At 37.6% G+C, this 16,450-nt stretch overlaps 1 protein-coding gene across 2 annotated transcripts; it reads right to left on the reverse strand.

Moving 5' to 3' along the window:
- Nucleotides 1–288: 288 nt before the first annotated feature.
- Nucleotides 289–16,434, reverse strand: ATG3 (autophagy 3 (APG3)). Of its 2 annotated transcripts, none has more exons than XM_088949090.1 (10): nt 16,086–16,414; nt 15,751–15,821; nt 15,115–15,231; nt 14,871–15,037; nt 13,346–13,431; nt 11,398–11,449; nt 5,315–5,380; nt 2,455–2,582; nt 2,186–2,288; nt 289–969 (listed from the first exon to the last, which is right to left on the reverse strand). In XM_088949090.1, the coding sequence occupies exons 1-9, from the start codon at nt 16,244–16,246 to the stop codon at nt 2,192–2,194; spliced, it is 945 nt and encodes a 314-aa protein (XP_088805216.1). In that variant the 5' UTR covers nt 16,247–16,414; the 3' UTR covers nt 289–969; nt 2,186–2,191. The 2 variants fall into 2 exon arrangements, with proteins under 2 accessions (XP_088805216.1, XP_088805215.1); XM_088949089.1 differs by lacking the exon at nt 289–969 and adding an exon at nt 1,417–1,684 and having other exon boundaries at nt 16,086–16,434.
- Nucleotides 16,435–16,450: the final 16 nt, after the last annotated feature.

Raw genomic sequence — 16,450 nt, forward strand, 5'->3', positions numbered from 1 at the left:
AATGCACTTATACCTACTTGAATAAGTAATTTATCAAAAAGTGAATGGAGCATAGAAGTTAAGGCCAGACATACTACCACGTAGAAACCTTTTTTTTAAAGTAATTTGAGTTGAGTCTCCTCAGAATTCCTAATGCAATTGTATCAAACAGTTCGGGTCAATGTCAAGGGGGAAAGATTTCCGATTCACGTATTGTGGGTGAAAAATCAAAACCATCATTAGTTTGGTCCCATTAGTAATATGACATTAAGGGCGCATGCGGTTGCCAAGAGTGGGATGCATGAGAAATAGGGAATATTCTCCATGGATTTCATTCATCCTGCATCTCATTTGTGTGATGGAACAAGAAAGACGAATTAACAGTTGTACATTGGAAACATCTTAGGATATTTACATGTTATTATTCATGAAAAGATGTTTCTGATGTGCAGCTGTAGTGTCCTGTGGTAAGTGTGGGTAAGACCGTAAGAGATCTGATTGGAGAAAGACTAGGATGCAAGTTCAAGTATGTGGGGTCGCAATGAAATGGTGCAAGTATGCAACCACACTAGGAAAAGAAACACATGGGAAAATATTATTGAGCTGAATCTGTTCTGGGTCTCTCCTCTTCATTTCACCGCCTCCATACCCTGTCAACGGTTGAATCTCTGATCAACAGTTCATGCCATCTCCGGCCAAGGTAAACAGAATTACAGCCTCCAAGCGTCTGGCCGATCATCGCATTTCTCTTCCTTTTTGTTGTGTTCTCAATCAATCATATTGATGTAGGTGTATAGGTGGTAATTGCTAACTTGCTTGTTGCTGAACGAGACTGTGCCATGTGCAAACTGCAACTGAATCCACCCGCTTGAATCATTTTAAGCGTTGCATGTTTGTCGAGGGACAAAAGAGAAACCTTCTTAATCGTAGAGAGCAGATCCAGAATCCTACTGCATGAATCCCACAATTGATTCTCCAGCTTAAGAGGCTCTGATGGATGGACCATTGCAGAAGGGTCAACAGAAAGTTATTTCAAGATTGACCATTCATTTTGAGTAGAAAGTTACAGGAAAGGCTTGTGGCACAGAACCTTTGACACAATAAATCAACTTGTTTTATTTGATGAGAACGATGGGTTATGCAAAGAAACGAGGATCCGTTTAGTTTGCAGTTGGAATCAGAATCAGAATGGTCTATTCCCCCACCTGTTTGGTTCAGACAGGAATTGAAATCAGAACCGACTAGAATGGATTCTCATTTCCAATGGGAGGGGGAGGGAAGGACCATTCCCATTCCCACAAATGGGGGAATGCCATTCTTCCAGGAATGGAAACCAGATTGTGATTCCATTGGAATCAAAATGCACCATTCCAATTCCAATTCAAGACCCCTATTCCCATGAAGCAATGTTAAATTAATTTCATTTACGCAACTCCATACTGAACAAACTGAATGGATTCAGCATGCTGTTCCATGTCAGAAGAAACAAGCTATGGTTACAGAAGAAATCAGGGATTGAACAGCTTTAAATGAGTTTGTATCGTCACCAATGCCACAAGGATTTCAGTTATATATATATCATCTTGTAGAGATCATATGTACAAGCACAAGAACGTTTTCTTGAGTGGGGGGTTGATTTGGAAGGGCCACACGAGATGCAGCTGCATAAACACTTCCTCTACGGCTCTACCATCACATCTTCCATCTGGTTCAAACAAACCACCAGCATAATAACAACAATAATAACCCACCCCAAGTTTCTAATAATAATAACAACGATAACAATAATAACAACCCACCCCAAGTTTCTAAAATTACCCCTGCACTTAATTAAAGTCTAATAATTACAGATATCGTACATTTGTCAATTAGCATGTGGTAATGATATTTTTAGGCTTTCATAATAACAGTTTTAACCTTTGCCTATATGAGTGTTGCCCTCAAAACCCTTTCAATAACCAAATTGCCCTTCTTGCTACATCGTTTTTGACACTTCAGAATAATGGTTACATCCAACGTTCAGAATACCAAACCGAGCATAGAACCAGAGAAAGGGGAGGTTCATGGGTTAGAGGTTCAACCAGGGTTGAACCGGAGGTCAAACTGTGATGACATGACATATAAGTAATGAAGATGCTATCTAGAATATCTAAATCAAGCAGTGACCAAGAACAAATTAGGATCCTGTATAGGTTTATGTCATTACCTCAAATCAATTGCTCGAGCTACCCATGTCAAAGTCCATTGTATAATCATATTCAATAGTAGGAATTACAGAGGCCACAAATTTCAAGAACAAGAACAAGTACCTATAAAAGTAGAAAAAGAAATTCAAAAAACAGAAAGAAATTTCAAAGTCATGCAACAAATAAAAAAAAATTACATCTAAATCACATGCATCACAACATGAACTAAATTCTGTGGGCAAAAACAATTTCTGAATTTTGGAAGTAGGTGGCAGAGAAAGAAAATTACTTATCAACTTGTGGTTCAACTCCTCGTGACATTAGAACATCAATGATCTTTTTCATCACAGCACCATGCCTACATGGATGTACAGATGCATGTTTCCCTGGCAAATGAGGATGGTCCTCAATGGTCACCTGTAGTGAAAATTCTTTTAATAAAAAATATTACACTGATACATAAATTTTGGGCCACATTCAGTTAGAATAACCTCAGTCCCAGAAATGAAGAATTAAAAGGATATCATGTTTGTCCAGAAATGGTGCAATAAAATGCAAGTTATAACTCCTTTTTCACTAGTAATCCCAATATTCATATAAGGGCAAACAGATGTACAACTAAAACTAATTTCACATCAACGAATAATTTAGAGTACGATGATACGACATATCAGTGATGCACCAAGTTCAATGAAGCCAGATATGTTACCAAAAAAAATTAAAATCAGATATAGGGAAGTACGGCCCAATCACTAATTCCTCTATTTCTTTTTCTTTTTTACTTTTTCTTGATTGTTAACAAGATGAAAAGAACTTCGTTGATACTAAAAATATGATAGAGAATACAATCACCTATGTGTTAGCTTGTCACATAGGCATTTCCCCTGAAGTGTTGTTTGATTAAATCATTTATCAAATAAACCTGTTTCTATTTGTGTGAAAGCCATCTGTTGGAAAAAGCCTCTTTTTAATGTTTCTCCCAACGCCAATACATTTTTTCAATATTCAGCTTATGTGATGCCTAATGACGTTTAATAACACCAAGCTGCCAAGAAACATCAAAAAGTGTTTTTCAACCATTTTTCTTGTTTTCCAAAATAAATATTGTACAAAACACATACTAAATAAGGCAACAGAAACAACAGTAGGGGTGAGAAAATGGGTAGGTCTTCCTGGAACCAAATGGAACCGACCTCAAACCCAATTTGTTATAGGGTAGGGTCTGGTTCCAAATTATTGGAACTGAACGCCACCCAGGCTGGCTCCAGGGTCCAAGGGTTTTACCCTACCAGTGGCAATTTCACAATTTGACTTTAGTAGTACTGTATGGATAAGATCATAGGACTAATTTCCCTCAAGGATCAAATTAGTTCAAAAAGTCATATTAGAGGTTTTTTTTCAGTCTTATTACAGTCTTGAAAAGTTGAAATTGCAATAACATCAATTTCTTTTGGCCTGACAAAACTTGTCTGTTTGCTTGGGTGTTATTAGATAGGTTATTTAGCTACCAATCCAATGAGACCAATATCTTGTAACTCGAACATATTTTAAGAGAGTTACGGCCATTTTACCGTTTCTTACCAGTTTTTGAGGTTAAATAGGAGTCTAAAAGATCCAAAGCATTGAATTTCAATAAGTGAAATAATGGAACCAAAACCAATGTTTTAAAATGCAGGGGTGTGATGCAAAGGCATTCCAATACCTAGAGGTGTGAGGTGCAGTTCAGAACGTAAGAGGTGTAAGATTCCTGAAAACAAGGAGGCGCATAAAGCCTCCTTGAAAGGAAGGGGATGAGGAAGAAGAGGAAGGAGCATCTCATTTTTCTTTTCATTCTTTTCACTTTTTTCTTCTCTTTCTTTCTTTTCTTTTTTCTTTCTTTTTTTCTTTTTTTTTTTCCTGTCTTTTTGCATGAGGTGTGTGTGAGGCACATGAGGCATACGCCTCTAGCATGCCTCATGAAAAAGGCATATGAGGCATACACCTCAAGTATCAATGCCTCTAGCATACGCCTTCAGGGCATTTTGGGGGTGCCTCACCTGGAGGCCCACCTCAAGGCATACGCCTCCCATGCCTTTTAAAATACTGATCAAAACTTTGTTTTCAAGCTACCTACAGGTAACGTGTGATCTTTCTCTGTCTTTGCTATCTATATCTCTCTAAAGGTATGACCTTTCTTCACCTTTGCTTCTCCATTTTATTCTGAATTAAGACAAAAAAACCTACCATTTCCCATTCCCTCCTATATTAGATCTGAAGTATTTCTCACACCCTACTAGTTAACCATTGCTAACTAATAGAACTTTCTCCTTCCTGCCATCCATCAGTTTCCTAGGGAATACCCATCAACACTACTCTTTGAAGTCATCGAGACCATTCTTGACTGTATATCTTCCTTTGATGTAGATGAGTTTGCCATGGGTATCTTCCCTAATCATGTCATCGATGAGTTAGTCTTTGAACGCATCCTTAGTGCATAGCCAACAGGTGACTCTTTGGGTAGGGATACAAATAAACAAATGAATAACTCGTAAGAGACTTGAGATGGATATATTCTGATTATTGAATTTGGGTCATAAATCAGATTGGATTTAAATTAGGATAAATGGATACAGACAGTTTACAACTGTAATACAACCCTACCTACAGTGTTCTAGTCATCCCCATGCACAGGGAACAGGTGACCCTTAGTAACTCAACAGTGTTCTAGTCATTTCCCAAGAAATTTTTATATTCCTTACCTCCCATAAGGGCCATTATCCTATGATGGTCCCTGCTATCTGGGGTGTTGGGAGGCAGAGACTGGATTGAACCTAAGCTTTAGCAAATTTTGCACAAACTGGCATTCCTCTCCTCCCACTTCTAGGAAAGCTTCTTGCTTTCTCTTTCCTATTATGAGTTCATATGCTTAACTATTTTACCATTTTGGATGTCCAATAAAGCAAAATATAATCAAAACATAAGACATACAAGACAGAGAAACTAAAGGGAGTGCCTTTCAATAAACACAGGGGTTGTGGATTATATGGATTACACATAGAAGCCCAAATTTTAACAAGTTCAGAAACAAATTTGCCATGAAAAGGAACCATCAATCAGAATGCTAAAGGGACTCATGCAATAAGTCAAACCATTAGGCAGAAATAGCTTACTGTTTTGTGGGCATGGTCTTGACTAACATCTTCAAGTACAAGCTCTGGTTGTAAGAGCATCCTTGACTGAAAAAAAAATAACAAAAAAAAAATATTCTTATAAATGAATGCCAATTCTAGCAATCACATATGGAAATCAAAAAACAAAATTACAAACAAAAAATAAGATCAGTATTATAGAGAAATTAAGTACAGGAAGCCAATGTTTCCCTCCTGGTCAAGGTATTTAAAACCCCGAAAAATCGACCTTCAGAAACTTAAATAGTTCCTTATTTTAATATCATATGAAATAGGACTTGCATAGGCTCTTGCTCTGTCCAAATAGGAATATGCTCAAGTTTTTGGAGGAAAATGCAATCATTGACTTCCCTACAAAATTACCTTGGCAAGAGAACTCATTAATTTCTTCTTATCTGTACACAAATAATAACTTTCCATAACATGTAATGCTTATTAAGTGAATTCACAGAAGTGAACCAGAAAACCAAAATTTTGACTGCAATAGGCCACCAACCTATCGCAACTCTTCTGCGTAAGTAACCCATACTACAGAATTTGCATGCCATAGCATGTCTATAGCAAAGTAATAAATCAAATGTCATTGTCATCTAACACTACTAAAGTCATTACCAATGTTGGTCCCAGCTATTATCAATGGTCATGGGAAGGGTGGGCTGAAATTAGGGGTGATCATTTAATCTACACAAAACTAATTTACAAACCCTAAACCTAGGAACTTGGGAGGCCGCCATTGTGAAAGCTTTGGAATTGAGAGCTTTTAATGCCATTTGGGTTTAAGAGAATAGACATCCCTGCCGCAAATCTTATATTTCCTAGATTTGACTTTCCCTTTTATATTTTGTGCAAGTTGTTGAAGATTAGTTAGCTTTGTGTTGTTTAAAGAGTAGTTGTATTATGTTAGTTGTTAGATAGGAAGTGGGGACCACAGCAGTTATGTAAGTCCAAATTTTATTAGTCTTTTGAGTCCTTTACATGTTGTTTTATGTTTTGCCACCCTATAAGGGCATAGTAGTCTTTGTACTCCTCTTATATTTTTAATATAATAATAAGTGAAGGGGCGACCAGATTATTGCTCTCTTTCTTCTCAAGATCTCTTCTTCTCTCCTTCTTCTTCTTCTCTCTTCCTTCTCTCTTCAAGAAAACACTTGTCTTTCATATTTTTTATTTCAGCAGATTTCTACTTGGTATCAGAGCTTCGGCTAGGGTTCTTGAAGCATTCTCATTAAGCCCTAAATTGGCCGACTGCATGAAGTAACAAAGGGCTGATCGATCTGCTATAAATTGCCCAGTTCTTGGATTTTTTTGGTGAGATCTAGTCATCGGGAAGGTGATCTACGTTTTGGCATCAAAATCAGGAAGAACTGGAGTACGGGGAAGAGTCCTAGAAAAGTTGGACTCTTTGTTTTTTATCTGATCTTGGGTGCACAGGTATCGTTGGATTTCTTTTATTTTTCTATAGGGGGCGGTTAGTTTTCTGGACCTTTCTGGGCCTCTGGAGTGGGCGATTCACTCTTTCTCTATTGGGAGATGTGGGAGGAGAGAGAATTCTCTCTGATTAGGGTTTTCTTTTCCCATAAGGCTTTATTCCTCTTTGTGTGGTTTTAAATTGTTCTTGGAGGCTCTCAACCTTTTTCTTTCGGACTGTTGAAATGTTTGAAGCAAGATGGAGAGTTGGAGTACCGAGCTGAAATCCACTGGTACCATGGGACTGGGCGTTGGAGGTGGTAGTGATATTTTTGGGTCTAGAATCATTACTACAATAAAACTTGATAGTACAAATTATTTAGAATGGGCACAATCAGCCAAGATGGCCATTGGTGTCCGTGGGAAATTAGGGTACATCATTGGGGAGGAGAGGAAACCAAATATAGATTCCTCTCGATGGGTACAGGAGAATTACATGGTGATGTCTTGGCTGTGTAATTCTATGCTACCTCACATTGGCAAAAGTTTTCTAAGGGCTAATGCTGCAAAGGAGATTTGGGATGGAGTGACTGAAACCTATTCTCAGAAACAGAAGCCAGAGCCTATCAGCTAAGGAATCAGGTGATTAGTATAAAACAGGGAGACAAACCCCTTGCCATGTATTTCTCCATGTTGAAAACCCTTTGGCATGGGGATGAGAAAAAAGGGAATATTCCAAAAATATTCTCTTTTCTCATATTTGTTTTGAGGGAAAGAGGGGGATGGGATGAGAAAAGATGGGATGCCAGATCCCAAAATCATGGATTTTGGGTCGCACCAAAACAGTGTGATCACGGTGGGAAAACTCAAGAAAACCCATCTCCTTCACTTTTTTCACAAAATCTGGATGGCTAAGCCACACATTTTCGAATCTAAAAGGTTTGGGTCCTATAGGAAAAAACTCGGTACCTATCTGGATAGGACAGTGATCGGAGGTGACCCAGGGTAACGCTTTAGCAACCAAGGTTTCCAAACTATTCTCCCAGGCAAGGTTAAATAAGAACTTGTCCAACTTCGAACACAAAGGGGTTTCCTGAAGGTCGGACCAAGTGTAACTGTCTTGCAGCAAAGGTATTTCCTTCAGCTCACATTCTTCAATAAAACCATTAAGTTTCCTCATGCTTGTTGTAATTACCTGTTGGGGATTACTAGTTTTATCAGAGAATCTAATGACAATAAAATCCCCGCCCACGCACCAAGGGTCATCCCATAGCCCCTTGATTGCATATAGTTCCTCCCACATCTCATTCCTCTCTTTATAGGAATTAGGGCCATAAACATTGGTTAAGACCCATACACACCCATCCTCTACATTCTTACACTTAATGGAAACTGAGAATCTACCTATCAATTCTTCCACTACTTCCACCACATCCACCCTTCACAGTGTTACGATCCCCCCCGAGGCTCCCCAAGAAGGAGACGAGCTCCAACCTAAACCTCTAGACCTCCAAAAATTCCTCACCCATCTCCCATCTAATTCCATCATTTTGGATTCTTGTAACAGCACAATATCGGGTTTTTCCCTTCGGAGTAGGTCTTTGATCACCCTTCTCTTTCTTGCACTCCCTAACCCTCTTACATTCCAGCTAATATTTTTCATCGAGACAAAATAGCAAAAAACCCATGAAAAGGCCATAATCTCCTCATTTTAGGCCCTTCCTCCTATCCCCTCTACCAAACTTGGGAAATATTCTTTGTTGTAGTTTGTGTATTTGTTGTTTGGAGAGGTAGCTCCTTGGGCCTCTAAGGGGATCTTCTTGTATCTATTCATTATTTTAATGAAATTGTTGTTATTTATCAAAAAATAAAATTGATCTTCCTCCAGACAAGGAGACAGACGGATGTAGGTGGGTGTTCACTGTAAAGTACAAGGCTGACGACAGGATAGAGAAGTACAAGGCAAGGTTGGTTGCAAAAGGGTATACTCAGACCTATGGCATTGATTATATGAAAACATTTGCTCAAGTGGCTAAGATGAGTTTAGTTCGTATTCTTTTGTCTCTAGCAGCCACCTACTCATGGCCCTTGTTTCAGCTTGATTATATGGAAACATTTGCTCTAGTGGCTAAGATGAGTTTAGTTCGTATTCTTTTGTCTCTAGCAATCACCTACTCATGGCCCTTGTTTCAGCTTGATGTTAAAAATGTATCCTTCAATGGTGATTTATAAGAGGAGGTATAGATGGACATTCCAGTAGGATTTTATAAAAATGTTGGTAAAGGAAAGGTGTGCAAACTCAGAAAATCATTGTATGGCCCGAAACAGTCACCTAGGGCTTGGTTTGACAGGTTTAGAGGGGCGCTCATCCGTTTTGGGTACACACAAACCCAGTCTGATCACATCCTCTTTATGAAGAGGAGAGATGCTCCTGTCTCAATTCTAATTGTATATGTGGATGATTTGGAGGAGATTGATGCTCTCAAAAAATTATTGCAGCAAGAATTTGAGATCAAAGATTTTGGTGAGCTCAAATACTTCCTAGGGATTGAGGTTGCAAGATCCAAGCATGGGATCTTCATTTCTCAGAGAAAGTATGTACTTGACCTACTGCGAGAGACTGGGAAGTTGGGATCCAAACCAACCGACACCCCTATTGATCCAAATCATAGAATTAATGCTATGGATGGTGAGTTGGTAAAAGATGTGAGGAGATATCGAAGAATGGTGGGCTAACTGTTATATTTGTATATGAAACGACCAGATATTTCCTATCTCGTCGATGTTGTGAGTTAGTACATGCATGCACCTCGGGTTCAGCACTAAGAAGCTATTGAGAGAATACTTGCATACCTGAAGAAGCACCCCAGCAGAGGCATTCTTTTCTCAAACCATGAAAATCTGAAGTTGGAACCCTATATAGGTGCAAACTGGGCAGGGTGTTTAGATGACAGGAGATCTACATCAAGAGTATGTACCTTTGCAGGTGGAAACTTGATCTCATGGAAGAGTAAGAAGCAAGCAGTTGTGGTTAGGTCAAGTGCAGAGGCTGAGTATCAATCCATGGCTCATGGTGTCTCAGAACTACTTTGGGTTAGATCCCTATTGAGTGAGATATGGATGAAAGCAAAGGACCCTATGATGTTGTACTGTGACAATCAGGCAATAATCAATATTACCCACAATCCAATTCAGCATGGCAGAACAAAACACATTGAAGTTGATAGGCACTTCATAAGAGAGAGGGTAACAACCGAAGAAGTTTGCTTGCTTTATGTCTCTTCAGAGTTGCAGTTGGCTGATGTTCTCACTAAAGGGGTTGCAAAGAACAAACTTGAACATGACCTACGCAAGTTGGGAATGTGTGACATTTACTCTCAAGTCTCAACTTGAAGGGGAGTGTTGAAGATTAGTTAGTTTTGTGTTGTTTAAGAGTAGTTGTGTTATGTTAGTTGTTAGATAGAAAGTGGGGACCACAGCAGTTATGTGAGTCCAAATTTTATTAGTTTTTTGAGTCCTTTACATACTGTTTTATGTTTTGCCACCCTATAAGGACATAGTAGTCTTTGTACTTGTCTTATATTTTTAATATAAATAATAAGGGGGCCGCCACATTATTGCTCTCTTTCTTCTCAAGATCTCTTCTTCTCTTCTTCTTCTTCTTCTCTCTTCCTTCTCTCTTCAAGAAAACACACTTTTCTTTCATATTTTTTATTTCAACAGATTTCTACTCAAGTAATGGCAACAGGGGAGTTGAAAGAACATTTTGGTGGTTTGCCTGCCAAAAACTTAGATGGAAGAGAATCAACCAGTGCAATTAGTTCTAGTGGCTGTGATGGAATGTGTATTGAATGTTCTATGGAAGTTCTTAATGATGTAACTCTCCATTTTTAGATCATCCAGCTTGATAAGCAGATATATGGATCATTTAGATTCAGGTCTGCCAAAATTAGGACATTGTTACTGAAGACAAGCCTATATTCCTAGCATGCAATATTCCCAAGAACTATGGTTCAGGCAGATGCAAAGAGAAAGCCAATGGAGAAGCTGACATTTCTAGGTTATACAAGATCAATCTTAAGGATCAGCTCTTAGTTATTCATAGATGGTAAATTGCTGCCACTACATTGCATTTTGAGGTTCAACTATGATATCAGTTACCAGAAGGACGTGATACTGGAAAAACTTGTAACCAATCAACCAGTATCATAAAGGCGGTAACCAACTGCAATATATCAAAATTCACAAGGGCATTTGATTGGTCACAGCTCTTCCAGTGTCATGTCTTTCCAGCATCATAATTTTTCCTCCATTTTGCCCATGAACATTTTGTATTTTATATTATTTATATATTTAATGATTTAATCTATCAAAAATGTTATTTTTATATTTATATTATAATGCTTAATGCTTTATGCTATATATTTTATATTTTATCGTTAAAGTTATAGGCCCAGAATCCCAGACTGGCCTGGGTCCAGCCCATGATCACCCCTAGGCTGAATACATACCTAACCATTAGCATTTTTCACACAAAGTGGCTGTTCTCAGACTTGAACCCCTGTTCCCACACTTAACAGACTTAGAGTTTACCATTCCCACATTCTCCAATGGATGCAAAAACTATAATAATAAGCAAAATCAAGGTGGACACCAACCTCATCATATCCAGTAAGCCAAACACGTGGAGTTTGATAATACTTATCATACCTGGAAAAGGATAATAAGAAGAGAAGTCACAATCCATGGCAATGCAATGAAATGAGAACGGGAGGTGTTTTAGTAATGCTAGAAGATCGTAAGAACATCTAATATTTCCATGCATGCAGGCTTTTTAAGAAACAGTACGTAAACTTTGGTGATAAACATGAATTTTCATAAACTCTAGCTCCAGGAGTGCCAATATTATTAACTTGGCTGATCAGTGGACATCACCATCAACACTTCTGTGAGTAGCCAAGTGCAATACACACAATAGCCTCACATCCATTTTCCTTCCAAAATATAATGCCCAGATATAGATACAGACATGACACAAACACTGATACAGGAAATGGCCATACAACTCTCAATTTCCTAAAACCCAGACACGGATATTGCAAGTCAGGTCCAGTTGAGATCTACCCTAACCCAACCCAAGTTGTTCAATTACCAACGGCCCCCCATAGGGTTGGGTTGGGATTAGGTTGGCCCAATTTCTTCATGTTTTTTCTTTTAGGAAAAAAAATCTTCTCATTTAGACTTAGAATTAGCTATTTAGGGTTAACTAGCTTTAGCATGAGTATTTTAGGAGCATTGTACTTATTTTACACTAAAAATCTTAGACTTTAAAGAAAGTATTGATGCACATACATAAATGCTTATATATGCAAATATAAACAGGCATGTTGAGTTCAGGTCAGGTTGGGTTGACTAAGGCCTAAACCTTAACCCGGCCCAAAGTTAAGTTGATTTCATCTTTTTCAACCCTAACCCTAGCATGGCCTTCACCAACCTGATTTTTTTTTTTTTTTGTGTGTGTGTGTGTGTGTGTTTGTGTGATGCGTGGGGGGGGGGGGGGGGTGTTCTGGCTAACCTCATCCAAGATGCACCCTACCATGTAATATGCTTATATCATACTTTTATATCTAAATGTCATTTCTCAAGACTTTCCTCTTGCCAAATTTAATTAAACTTCGAACATGTAAAGAATCTTTTATAGCTCAATCTGTAAAAACATACCAATTTATATATTTTCAATCTTTCAATGCTATAAAGTACAGCTTTAAAGCAGATATACAAGCACCCATGCAGTATCCAGTGTCATATCATGTACGAGGACGACACCAGTATGCTTGGCATGTATAAGTATCGAAGTACTATAGCTTCCAAAACATGAAATAAAAGTACTCAAAACCAATCTCCCCCACAACCAAGAGAGACCTAAGTAGGCAACCCATTTTTAACTTGGTACTTGGAAGGAGCATGTAGAGATAAAAATTAGGGTCTTGATCCCTGTACATATGTGTATTTCTTTTCAACCAAGGAGGTTATTCAAGAAACTAGTAATTTTCTGAAAATCAGGTGAAAGTTGTCATTTAATCATTAACTGATTTAATTTGTAGTTTTATAGTTTATAATTCACATGTAATTACACAACATTGATGTAATCAAGTTTATTAGATGAATGTCCTTATTTGCTTTGAATTTGATATAGCATAACCCCATCTGCTCCTCAAAAGATTAAGCATCAAATTTCACATTCAGTAAATGATAACATTGTAAACTAAATGATTCACAAACTTCAAGAAAAATGATAGCTTAGCCATATTCAAATTAACTTCTTAATCAAATATCAAAGGCAGGAGGAGAGAATGAAACCTTATAAATCAAAGTTTGATAATGCGGTCATTCATATAAACGTTAAGAAGATCAAAAATGAAAATACATATCAAGAAACAGTCATATAGCCCCAGTGCCAGCTATGCACCATATCAGCGTTCACTGACTGAGGGAAACCATAAATGAAGTTCAAGAAAAATTATAAGAAAGTTATAATCATATAAAAACACTAATCCCTATTGTAGAGAGGGAGCATGCTTATTATCAAAGGAAACAATTACTTACGTGATGCTAACATCATATGTTCGAGTTCGGAGAATATTGTCATCATCAGGTTCATGAGCCACAAGATATGTAGATTGAAGTGTTGCCTGCATTTTTAGTAGTATACCATAAGTATTGAAAGGGATTGTTAATGAAGGAATGTGTAAAATTCATTAAAATAAAAACAAAGAAGAGGATGGCTGAAAATTGCGGTTAGCACACCTAACAGAAAGGGAGAAAAGAAAAAAACTAGATGCTTCACAATAGAGAGAGAGAGAAAGATAAATCCATTTGAACCATCAATATGAGTCTACAATCAGAAATGGGATAGAAGAATGTGAGCCATTGACCAACTGGGAAAGTTTGATCTCTATTAACATTAACAAGATCCAATAGGGGGTAAAGTAGGCTGGACCAGGGTCAAACATTTGTTGAATTTTACCTTTCAAAAAATAATAAAAAAAAATGAACAGCCCATCAATGCAATTTAAATTCAAAACCTAACTATTAATTCACGCCTGAACTTGTACCTCCAGCTTCAATTGACTGATTATACAAAAAAGAAAAAAGAAAAATGCAAAACCGCCAGCTCTTAGACTAAGTAAACTACTTCTACCATGATCAGAAAAATAAAAACAGAAAAGAAGACTAATCCAGGAATAGACAAGGGTTGGTAATGGTATTTATGTAAAGTCAAATCTTCTTTTATTGGTATTTTGGTAATGTACAATTGTGAGAAATGGAGGATTAAAGAGAAATTTCCAATCAACAGCTATATATTGGACTCTCAATTGAAGGTTGATTGATCCCACAAGTATAGAGGATCTATCATAATACCGACGGTTTGTCAGCATAAAACGAACTAATGCTTTGTTTTTTGTTATATCAGTATATCTATCATTACATGCAAAGCCTCAAATTGATGCAAAAGGCAAACAAAGACAAGCCACCAAAAGTAAACACTATAAGATGGTTAGGAAGAAAGAAAGAAAGAAAGAAAGCTGTAGAAAGTGGTGTAGAGCAAAGGGCATAGACACATTCCCTTCTCAATATCATACATCCTACTTTTCCTAGTGCTAATATTTATAAAGAGAATCAAATTCAAGGTAAAGTTACAATTTATGATTTCCTATGCTGGGAAATATCCCTATAACAGCATTCTAAAGAATGCTCTAGTAACGGACAAAACCTTCAAGCCATCAATGAACTTCTTGACCGGTAATATTTTCATGGTCCATCTAGAGTAGAAAGGTAGATTAACCCAGATAGCCAGGAACTCAGGATAAGGATTTATTGAATTGACAATTGTGTAGATGATCCTTTAGTTCAACATATATGATGTCATTCAATTTTAAGCAAGAATAAAAGTCACATGCTATCAGATTTTCTGTCAGGATTATAGTGATAAAATAAACTATCTAATAGAATTTAAGGCTTCATGTATGAAGTCTTATTTGCTACAAATCCAAGAGTTGCGTAGAAGTTATTAAATCTTTCTCATTTAGTTGAAGGTTCTCGTCAAGAATAGCACCAATGACCAACTTACAGCATCTGTCTCAATAAGGTTATCAGGATCTTCATACTCTTCCATATCTGGAATATCTTCTTCCTCTTTACCACCAAAATATGAGGGGATTGAATGAATAGTTTTGTTCTTGCTGATCTCTAAGATCTCCATGGAAGGTAAATTTTCCTCCTCGTCACACTTGGTTTCTGGAGAAAATAGAAGGTCATTCAAGACTTCAGACATACTTCTACTCCTTTATGTCTAGCTTAACAAAGTAGCATACCCTTTGGTTTCCCATGAGTTGCTAGCCAACCATCATTATCTTCATTATCAAGAAGTACTTCCCCTCCTGCAGCTTCATATTCTTCTTCCACAGATGCTGCCCTTCGTAAACAAGGCACTGCAAGGAAACCCACTGCTTGTCAGGAAAGATTTTCATCTCCAATGTTTTCAAGGAAACCAAAAGAAACAACTGCTGGATGACAAGAATATTCATATCATGGAGAATGAGAGAAAGCTATTACCGGCTACAAACTACACTCTTTTCTCATCCACAACGACAGTAACCTACGTGAACTAACAGCAGATAAAACCTTAACAGAATATGAAGTGTACATTCAGAAACACAATGACCAAAACAGACGGGCCCACTGTACCACTACGAATGGTAAGTGGCAGATCATCAAACGTCAACTATTTTTTCTTTTCAGGCTCAAAAATAAACATGAACGGACATCCTAAGCTAGAAAGAAAAGTAAGGCAAAAACCAAAAACTAAAACATAATATGTTGCATTGGCCTTTATCATTGCTCAAGGCAATCTTGATGAAATGAAGCCAGGAGAGCCCTTAACAAAATATATAAAGGTTCAAACACCAAAACTAAAACAAAGGGATAAAATAGCAGAGAAGATTCAATACCATTTCTAGTGATTAAATACTGCTTATCAGGGGGTAAGTAGGACTTGCGTTTGCTCGGCTCCCCAGATTCCCTGATGCATCATGACTAACCAGTGAGTGGATTAGAAAAATAAATAAATAACAGAACATAGCATAACACAAGTAACCCAAACTAGATTAGTTAAGGAAAACACGGTAACTAAATCAATTTCAGAGAAAATCCTTGAAAGTTGAAACAACAAAGAAAATAGACAGGACATGGCAAACTGGTCAATAACCAGTTAAGGAAACTGAACAAGGAACAGACAATCAAAACCCACGAAATCAAATCAAGAGAGATAAGACAGGAAATTTACCAAGACCAGGTAGGGCATTTGGAGACGAGATTATCGCCAGCGAGAATGAATTCGCTGACGCTAAGAACACCTTTCTCCTTGAATGCGGAGACCGTACGAGGCCCTGTAATCCTCTCGACGGTCCCTTTGAAGGCTTCATGAATCTTCTGCGATAGAACCATCGCTCCAAAGAAATAATTGTGAGGGGTTAAACTTCCAGAAAACTCTCAACAAGGAGTTCGAATCGATAGTTTTGAAGCAGAATTTGTAGATTAAAGCAACGACTTAACAGTTAAGACGCAATTAGTGCCAATCTCGGTGATAGCTTGAAGCTTAAACTAGGAAGTTCCGAAGCGTGAATGCCTTTTCTGTTTTAATAATATTTT

Source organism: Nelumbo lutea, chromosome 6 (assembly GCF_056320005.1).
Source record: "Nelumbo lutea isolate HS-2025 chromosome 6, American lotus-T2T, whole genome shotgun sequence".
In the NCBI taxonomy this organism is placed as follows: domain Eukaryota; kingdom Viridiplantae; phylum Streptophyta; class Magnoliopsida; order Proteales; family Nelumbonaceae; genus Nelumbo; species Nelumbo lutea.